Below are 10,506 nucleotides of genomic sequence, written 5' to 3' on the forward strand. Positions count from 1 at the left end.
TGCATTATTGCAGATCCTGGGACCTTGTTAGGTACTATATTTCTCTTTCCATTTCTCCAGGTTTGCTTTGCATGCAGAGTGGCTTTTTTTGGGTTTTCATTCCAGTTTGTCTCCATATTTGTAATTTGTGGTCTTTCTGTACTTGGTGTGAAGGTCGATCTTGTGTGTATGACTGAGGTGCGATATTTAACTAGCACGTAGGCACATAAAATACCTCATTTTATTTGTTGTGTTTTCTCAATTGGACATGAATTGGTGGTGAACTGCTGACTTTTTATAAGTAGGGCTATTGCACCTGGTAGTAGAGGGAGTTTGTGTTGCTGTTATTGAGGTAACACTAGAATATCTTTTTTTGGTGATGAGTTGTACTGGTGGAGGTGGAGTAAGCCCTGTGACTGTCATGTGTTCAGTGTCTCGCATGTGAGGACCATCTATCAGGTGTGTCCCGACAGAAAAAAGGCTGAGAACCACTAACCTAATCAATTGGACCTCCTCATTCTAGCCCTCGAGGACCGGAAGAGGAAATGTGTTGTGGGCCCGAATGGGCAGGAAGAAGGATGCCCAATCGTCGTAGCTGGAAGGAGTGGCCAGAAGAAAAGACTGAGAGGGTCAATTGCAGCATCAGCCAGCCACACAGTAGGAGAGAGGCAGGATCGGTCGGGCTGTGCGGCTGAAGAGAGGCAGCGATCGACCGGGCCGCACAGAAGGAGAGAGGCAGCGATCGGCTGGGCGCGCTGCAGAAAAGAGGCAGCATCTCTGCTGAACGAGGAAAACAGTAGAGGCCTCCTGATGCCATGGAAGTCCAAAAAGAAAGCTGCTGCTGCCTACACCTAGGATGGAGAGTGAAAAATATATATGCCTGCGAGCATGTGTGAGTGCATGTGTATATGACAGTATAGGGGGGGGGAAGTATGTGTTTGTGAGAGAGCATGTGAGGAAGAGCAAGTGTGTGGGGTGAGAGCCTGTGGGGAGAGAGAACGTGTGTGTGAGTGTGAGAGCATGTAGGGTAGAGAGAGCAAATGTATGTGTATGTGAAAGCTTATGGAGGAGAGAGCATATTTATTTTATTTTTTATTTGATTAGCTTTTTTATACCGACATTCATGGGTACATCATGCTGGTAGCGTGTGTGTGTGAGAGAGCATGTGGGGGACAGTGAGTGTGTGTATGAATATGTTTGAGTAAGCGAGTATGCCTGTGTTGGAGCGTGTGTATGTGAGAGAGAGGAGAAAGTATTTGTATTGCAGCCACTGACCCCCTCCTCTCATTAATCCATGACAAGCTCAGACTGAAAATCAAACGTTCCCAGCTATGGATTGTGGGATATTTTTATCCTTATTTTAATTGAGTAGTGTTTGTGTTTGCTGTATTGAAATATTTTATTGGTGTTTGGTAAAGCTTTCAAAATTTGCATGAGTCTTTAATTATTGGATATTCTATTCATCAGCTGTTTTGAAATTATTTTATTAATATGATTTTATTATTATGATTAATGATTTATATATCTTGATTTTATTGATTTGTTTCATGAGGAATGGTGAAATTTTTTATTTTTCCATTGTTGCACTGTATGGAGTCTGTGTTGCGTTTTACAGTTCAGTTTTTGTCTGCACATTTCTATTTATACTTTGTGGGTTTATTCTGTATTTGGTGAGGGTTTGTGTTCTGCATACAAAGACTGAGATGAAGCATTCTTTTAATATGTGGTTTCTCTGTAGGGATGTGTAGTAGCTTTAGCTTGGTCTGTTCTATTTTCCTGATAGGAGGTGTATTGATATTTTAGATTCTGGTGTAATAATTGTGGTATTCTTTTTCATAGGTAGGGTTGTTATTCTTTGAGTGTTGGCAGATAGTACTGTGTTGATATGGGATGACCATGCCGAAACGTATTACAATAGGTATGATGCCATATGAATTCCAAGATGCAAAGTTTTCTTGTTGGCATCGCAACAATGCATGAAATTATCACAACAATGTGTATATTAATTTTACCTCAGAATGTCATTTTTCATGTAATATGTTATAAATGCATAATTTAAAATTGTGTGTGTGTGGGGAGGGGCACTAGGCTGTAAGGTTTGCCTAGGGTGCCTCATACCCTTGCACCGGCCCTGGGTAGGAGCTTTAAATCAAATCTACGCAGAGAGGGAAAAGGCAATCTTACTGAGAACCTGTATCATGCTGTACGTAGCCTTGAGCTGGGTGACTGAAAAAAGTAATCAATAAATCATTAAATTTAAATTAAACATCTAGTCAGAGTGGAGTTACTTACCATTTTCAGCAGGATGCTCTTTTGGCATCAGAAGACAAAACTTAACTACTAGGTGTTTGGGTTTGCTTTGACCTGACAGCTTCCACCTGCTCTTTGGTCCTCCATTTCAGTCAGAACCAGGACTGGGATCCAGTGCCATGAACATCTGTAAATGACCTCCTGGCAGACTTTCCTTTTTTGCTCTGTATCCTCACCAACTTACCTAGTCTGGTCATTGCGGTGGGCCAGGGCTCCTTCCGGAACCAGCTAATTATGGGCCTATTAACGAGTCTTAATGAATACGGAGGGACAGCTCGGTGTTCAGAAATCAAGGAAGGCTGATTGTCCAGTCAAATGACGCTACGTCCCTAGCTGAATGGTAAGCTCTTGACCCACGTGTGCTGTGAGTCAACTGACCTTGGAGAGGGTGCTTTACTCTTGCCAGAAGCTTCTGTGTTCTGCTAGCAGAGCAGTAATGTTTGAACTCTCTCCCCATTATGAGAGTTACTGGCACACAATGGATGCTCCCAGAATCAGCAAACCTTCAAGATAAGCTAGATAAAACACTTGGGCCTAAAACATACTGCTCAGTCAAGGAGGGTATTGCAGCTTGGGCAGCATGCTGCACTGTTTTAATAATTTCAGGGGGGGGCCAGCTCAGCTCCTTAAGAGCCACAGATTAGTTTTGGTTTTCTGGACATCCATAATGAATATACATGAGCTAGATTTGCATGGATTCCCTTGAGATCTCTCATGCATATTTAAGGATATCCTGAAAACCAGGCTGTCTTGTTGCTCTTGAGGACCGGAGTTGGCCACTTCTGATGAAGTGCACTTAGCATTTTCTCAGTGAAAAACATTTGGATGGAATCCTAGGTACTACAGTCTACTCCTCCTGTTGCTATACCTGTTGAATCGTATCACCCATTGACCTCAAACCCACAGAGATGTCCCTAATTTGTATAGGCAGGTCGAGCAAAGCTTGAGTAACTGTGCATAGGCTGGGTTGCATGTGCCGCTTTTATGCATGGATGATGACGTCTGTTTCAAACAGATTTGCTTTCCAAGCATGGTTGCACACAAGTGTCTCAACCTGGTGGGTTTGAGAGGGTCCTTCCTAATGACTTAGTCTCTAAATAGTTTGCAATAAATAAGGTCAAACGGCTAAGAGTACTATCTTCTCTTCAGACAGTAGAGACTGCTTAGCTAAGGGCAGACTGCAGAAGCAGCCAACATCTGGAGAGAAGTGACCAAGGTCCAGCCCTGCAAGCTGTGGCAGCCGCAGCTTGTGATTATGGCTTAGTCATTTCTGGCAGGGATCGTGGGATTTCCTCTTCCTTCATGAAACATCCAAGAATATACCAGAGGCTATTTTGGAATGATTTTAGATTGACATCAATGCGCTTTTTTTTTTTTTTTTTTAAATAGTTCTGCGTTCATTCTGTGATCTGGAGTTGAAGCTTTTTAGAACAGGACATCCTTTGGTCTGCATGCTAAGTTAAATAATTATATTACAATTTTCTTTTAAGAAGACATGAAAGAAACATTAGCTATGAGTAATAATTGCCCTTTTAGCTGGAGATATTATAGTTTGGGTTTTTTTTTTTAACTTAAATTTTATTAAAACAGAACATTCTTTCCTCAACAATGAGAAACAATCATGAGAAGCAATCATAATATAATGAAAGTTAATGTTGACTTAACTTTTCAGCTTGTTTATAGTTTTATTTTAATGGTAAGATTTGCTTTCTCATATCTATAGATTTTATTTTTTGTATCAATGTTAACTTTGTTTTGATTAAATTGTTTACCCCTTTTGATAGTATTTGAAAATCGGTATATAAAATTGCCATTGCCATAATGGAGTACAATTGCACTTTATTTTAAAAAAGATAAAATGCAGCCTTCCATTCCCTCCCCCGGGCAAGAAATCCTATAGTTTAAAAAAACCAAGTTTAGGCTCAGGGCTTTGGTTTGTTTACCCTGAGTAGATTCTGCTAGCATGCATGTTTGGCATTACTTAATAGGGTCCTAATGGGGCTGGCCTGGTTGCAGGAGACCCAAATTCAGTTCCTGAGCCTGGCATCACTTTTTTTTTTTTTCCCTGGGTGGTTCAGGGCTGGGGATGCTGTGGAGTGAGCATTCACAGCCCCTGAGGGAGTCTCCGCCCTTGCTTAACGATGACGTCTGCTGGCAATACTTCTGGTGTCCGGTTCTGGAGGAAGCTGCAGTCTGTGGCTCCTGGGCATGGACCGTCTCTTTATAACTGCATTGGGGAAGGGGTTATGAAGAGAATGGGTGGCGGCAGCTGGGGGAGCCCCGGGGAGCTGTAAATTGAAGCTCACTGCATGGTAGCACCATACAGGCTGGTTCTGGTTTGAGCTGGAAGCCCGGCTGAGCAGGAGGACATTAGAGCCACATCATATTTCATCCTCTATCCTAGTGAAGGCTGCCATGACTCAATGAGCTGCACAAATGACTTGTACCACATTTTGTGCTGTTTTTTTTTTTTTTATTTTTTAAAGTAAGATTGGAGGGGTACTTGTGCAAACAGAGTTTTACATTGCCAGTGTTTTTCTGTCCAGTTAAACAACTGCTTTTGAAAGAGTTTGAGTGAGTTTAGGAGTCGGGGCGCAGAGGGCTCGGAGGTAGTCGCTGGATAGAGGCGCATGGTTGAGGTGATGTACTTGGTACCATTTAGGTTGGGAGATGTTGACAGTCACACGGCTTTGGCATTTCCTGGCTGGTTCAAGAGCAATGATGACAAGTTCAGCTGTAGAGAGAGCTTTCCATCCATCTCTCCATAGATGAGGACCCATCCCTCCCAAAAAAGTGCTTAAGGAAGCTAACAAAGCAGCCAAACACTAAACAGGACTTAAGGTGTTTATTTTTTTTTTGTGTGTGCGCACGCTGTACTTGATCTTTTTCAATTACATTTGAGCTTTCCTTTTGATCTTAACCTCGTCCCACTCCTGTTTTTAGTTCTCACTTGTTCTTCTCCTGGGATTTGGGCACTGCAGCCAGAAACCCCTTTCTGGAATCTTTTTTTTTTTCCCTGACACACAGTGAACAGCACATGAAGGCTTCATGACCAAGTCCCGACCCTGGTTCCGATTGAGCTGGAAGCACAAAGGAGCAGGAGGAAACTGCCGGAACAGTATTTTTCGAGTTTAAATTGTATTTCAAACGAGTACTATCCACAACAATTGACCCCCCCCCATTGAAATGGGGAAAAAAATAAAGTGGGGGGCATGACTGTAGGGCAACACCAAACTTCACAAAAACGGTTACATTGTGTTGAGCATTTAAAAAAAAAAAATACAAAAATACAAAAAATGTTTGGCCTGGCGGTTTCCACTTGCTCCTTTTGGGCTTCCAGCTCATTCAGGACTTGCCATGTGGGTTTTATCTCCTCTCCCAGCTCACTCAGCCCAGTCATTGCAGTGACCATCTTCGGCCAGTAGCCATCCATGCACCTCCGTTGCATGATAACTCCCTTGCTGAAGTGATTCAGTTTCTCCTAGGGCAAGGATGGTAGTCGTCACACATGGGTGACATCAGATGGATCCCAGTACGGGCTCCCTCTCCAGTCTCTTCTTTTTCACGGGCCTCCCCAGACCCTCCATGTGGCTGCACTGGTTGCTGAACCACCAGGCCCTCCCTAAATCAAACTTTTTTTTTTTTTTTTAAGATTCCACCTGCATAACATGTGACTCTACTTCAATTTTGCGGTATATAAAACCTTTTAAATAAAAAAAATAATAAATTCTCAATATTATACATAATCTTTTACACAACACAGACTCAATATGGCTCTGCTCGCTTCTTAGAATCTACAAACCCACAAGGCAACTATGTTCAATAGACAAATGTATGTTGGAGGTACCTTCAGTAAAACTAGCACATCTGGAATTTACATGTAAACACGCATTTTCAGTTGCTGGACCAATTATCTGGAACGCTATCCCAGAAAAAATTCATGTAACGGCAAATACTAAAGAATTTAAAAAGGCTTTAAAAGCATATCTTTTTACCGCAGCCTATAACATCACCTAACATTTTCTTTAAGTTTTCTTTAAGTTTTGACAACATTGGTGACAATATCCCTAAAGGACTGCCATGTGCTTTTTAGTGTTCTTAAGAAGTAATTTTATATGTTTTTATTGTTTTTTGGAGGTGTAGTTAATGATGTTGTTTTTTACTGTGTGTTTTTAATTATGTATGTTTATTTTTTGTAAACCGCTTAGCCGGACAGGTGTCTGCCCAATTTTGCAGGATATAAATCCTTTCAAATTAAAATAAATAAATAAATAAATGAATACTCTGGCAGAACCTTGCCTAAGCGGAGTCTCTGAGCCTTTCATTACTGCAGCTCTCTTCACATTGGAAGAACCTCCCAAGTTGTGTTAATGTGTGTGTTTGTCCTTTAAACAGAGCAGAAAAGCTCCAGCTGCTGAACCACAGGCCCAGGACTGCTGTGGAAATACAGTTGGTAAGTTAAAATTGTGAACAGTTGATGGCAGCAAGTAAGACTAGCAGGATCTGGACGCATCAGGTAGTGGAAATTAAGTTAAACTGAAATGTTGAGAGAGATGATCTTTCACAAAGAGGCAGGATTCTGTGAAATTATTTTGATGAAGGAAAATACTCTTACAGTGGGTGCTGTCAGAACAGGTTATTGAAAATTATTAGGATTCTGTGTTCAGATTTTAATGAACTTCAGTTTTAAAAATATCTGGTTATTTATTGCTGAAGTGATTCAGTTTCAGAAGGATGGTAGCCCTCATTCTCAGATAGATCCCAGCATGCTCAGCATGCCACTATCCATACACATCCACATGGGCTCCCTCTCCAGTCTCTTCTTTTCCATGGAGCTGTCATCTTGTGGTTGTGGAGCTCATACTCTTTTTCTGATCGGAAAGCTTTCTTTCAAATCTATTCATCTATTTATTTTTCCTGCGCTGGGGGTCTCTCCATCCCCTGGCTTAGTTACTGGGTGGTGTGATAAGTTTTCATCCTTCTGTGTGGTCGATTCTTGATGGTTCGCCTCCTCTGTGGCCATTGGTCATGGATTGCTCGCAGGCTTTTTTCCTTATGGTGTAGGGTTTTCTTCGGTGCCCCTGGACCATGTCCCTCACGAATCCACATGAGGTGTGTATTCTCTGCCTGGGGGCAGTGTATGACATCTGGGGGTGGTGTTTTTGTGACCAGTTGACTCCCAAGGGCTGGTGTGCCCACCTGGATAAAATGGAGAAGCTCTTCGGGTCAAAAAAATTTCGAACCCTCGACGCTCTGCGTTGGGAGCATTGACTCCAAAGAACTGATGGGAAGCCGTCACTATCCACCCTTCCACTGGGGCCCTCGATGGGGAGAGGTGCTGGAGATCGACCATCATTAGTCTCTTCGAGATCCAGGCCGTCGATCGTCTCCTTCTTCCTTGGCACTGGGGAAAGTCGAGCCAAGCACCATGGGAAGTCCAGGAAACATTGCCACCGGTCTCTGTCCATGCATGGCACCGGGGCTTGCTGTGATGCCCCAGAAGTGAACCTGCATAGAGGAGGCACCGCCCTATATTGAACCCAGGAGTCCCCAGGTATTCCCTACAGATATGTGCCGGGCACTAATCTCCCTCTGAGCCCAGAGGGAGATTTGGTCATGCCTTCCCCTCCTCTGTCCATCCCGTCTTCAGCGGATTTTCAAGAGGAGTTGGGACCGCAGGGTGCAATTGGTTGTTCAAGCCTTACAGGGCATCGAGCCGCAGACTCCACAGGTACTTCCACCGGTGTCGGAGCCTGCACTCTTGATGCTGGCACTGCTGCTGGAGCACCTCAATGTCCTTCTTGGTGTCCTCCCCACGTAGCCACTGTCGGTGCCCAGGGATCCATCGATGCCCCAGCGGCCACAGTTGCCTCTCCCGTCCTGTTCAATTCCCATTGTGGGTTCCTCCAAGGAAAAAGGCCTGTCGCAGTCTGCAGCACTGTCAAGGCCCTTGGTTCTACAGGCAGTGCCACCCGGTCTGGTGCCAGGGGCCTCAGTGCCCTTGGTGCCCAAGCCAAGGGGCCCTCCACTGCTGTCTCCAGATGATCTCAGTGAGGAAGATGTCCTGTACGCCCGGTGGGGGGATGATACTTTTGAGTCTTCATCGGATGACTCGGGGGATCTTCTCTTGGACACATCCCCACCAGAGGACCTGACCTTTGCGGGGTTTGTCCGAGCCATGGCAGAAACCATTCCATTCCAGCTTCTGATGGAAAAAGAAGCCAGGCATAAGATGCTGGAGGTTCTCCAGTGTGATGCCCCGAAAGAAGTGGTGGCTGTTCCTGTCCATGACCTCTTCTACGAGTTACTCCTTAGGATTTGAGAACATCCCAACTTCTTGCCTCTGGTGAATAAGAAGGCTGATGCTATCTAATCCATCATGCCTTGGAGTTTGAGAGGCGCCAACTCCCTCACCAGTCAGTTGTGGTGGAATCAGTCTTGAAAAAGGCCAAGTGTTTCCGCACCCAACTTCTGCCCCTCCGGGTTCAGAGCACAGGGTGCTCTATGCACTGGGTAGGAAGGTATTTCAGGGCACTATGTTGATCGCCCATACTGCTTCCTGCCAGCTGTACATGACACGGTACTCCAGGAACCTCTGGAAGCAGGTCCAGGAATTCTCTGAGCACTTGCCCCAAAGCAGCAGGACACCTTGTTAGCAGTCGTCCAGCAAGGCCTGGAATGTGGCAAATATGAGATGCGATCCACCTATGACGTGTTTTGAGATGGTGGCTAGGATGGCAGCAGTGGGCATTGGTGCCCACAGGATTGTTTGGCTATGAGCCTCTGATTTCTGACTGTAGGTCCAGGAGAAGCTCGTGGACCTGCCGTGTACTGGCGAGAACCTCTGGGGACAAGGTGAGAGATGCTGTGGCTCAGTTGAAGGATCACCATGAGACACTCATCAGCATCTCTCTGCCAGTACATCGGACCCACCATCCACTGCCAGAAAATCCTTGCAGCAGGTCCAGAGGAGATCTTTATTGCCAGAGGAAGTAGTATCCTCCTGCCTCTCATGCCTGTATTCAACACGTGGGTGCTAGGGGCCACCGCAGACAGCAGCGGACCGCTAAGCCTCAGCCACACCCCCCCCCCCCCCCCCCAAGCTGAGCCCTGCTATAGGGCTTTTCTGGCTGCAAAGGAGCGTAAGCCATTCAGCTGTACCCTCGACCCCAGGCCCTCTGGTCGGAGGCAGACATTCTTTGTGGACCGCTGGTCCAGTGTCACCTCGGACCTGTGGGTCCTGTCCATCGTTCATTGAGGGTACTGCCTGAATCTTTGGGGTGTCCCTCCAGAGTCTCCCACATGCCCCTTTTTGAGGTCTGCGTCATATCAGGAAATACTCTTGACGGAGCTAGGGATTCACCCATGTGTGAGGGCTTACCATCCCTACTTATCCTAGGAGAAAGCATAGTTTGCTTACCTGTAACAGGTGTTCTCCTAGGACAGCAGGATATTAGTCCTCATGAATCCACCCGCCACACCGCAGAGTTGGGTTTCCCCTATGCTTGTTTTATTTTTTTTTTCTATTAATTCTATGTTACGAGACTGAAGAGGGGACCCTGCGTGGATAGTGGCATGCTCAGTGTGCCAGTCAGTTTCTAGATGTTGATGATGTCACCCATGTGTGAGGACTAATGTCCTGCTGTCCTAGAACACTTGTATAGGTGAGCAACTCCTGGTGTTTTTACTGATTTACACCTGTTTTTCACTTCACACAATATTTTACTGGTATTTGTTTTGAGAAGTGCCATCCTGACGGATGATTTTATATCGCAGCCCCTGCTGAAGCAACAGGCAAATTTAGTCAATTTTAGAAACATGATGGAACCAGTCAGATTAAATTAGGCTAATGTGCCCTAATTGGGTCACAAGCATAGCTTCTTAATGCATTTTGTTTTTGTACGTTTATGCTACTCGCTGCAGTTTGGCTAAATTTACTTTCTATTGCAAAGCACGCAGCCTCCCTGAAGAAGCGTGAGCAGAAATCAACTTGGTTCAATTTTTGCACTGCATGTCAGATTGCTATGCAGGAAAGCCTTACAAATTTGAATAGCAACTTTCGTACAAAAAGCTTTCCAGACTCATGGCATGTTGGTGAGGTACAGCAGCATGAGCCACTTCCTTTTTTTTTTTTTTTTTTTTTTTTTTTTTTTTTTTTTTTAAGAAACCAGGATAAGGCACACCACTCGTGGCCAGAGGGAAGAGTTGAACCTTGAA

General features: G+C 44.7%; 1 protein-coding gene across 12 annotated transcripts in view; it reads left to right on the plus strand.

Moving 5' to 3' along the window:
* CRCP (CGRP receptor component) overlaps positions 1 to 10,506 on the plus strand; it is a 69,446-nt gene that overhangs the window by 39,127 nt on the left and 19,813 nt on the right. For all 12 annotated transcript variants that reach the window (XM_029612912.1, XM_029612917.1, XM_029612921.1 and 9 more), the window contains one exon: positions 6,685 to 6,742. In XM_029612912.1, coding sequence (XP_029468772.1) covers positions 6,685 to 6,742 — 58 coding nt within the window. The remainder of the gene's footprint in view (positions 1 to 6,684; positions 6,743 to 10,506) is intronic.

This window comes from Rhinatrema bivittatum, chromosome 8, assembly GCF_901001135.1.
Source record: "Rhinatrema bivittatum chromosome 8, aRhiBiv1.1, whole genome shotgun sequence".
Lineage (NCBI taxonomy): Eukaryota > Metazoa > Chordata > Amphibia > Gymnophiona > Rhinatrematidae > Rhinatrema > Rhinatrema bivittatum.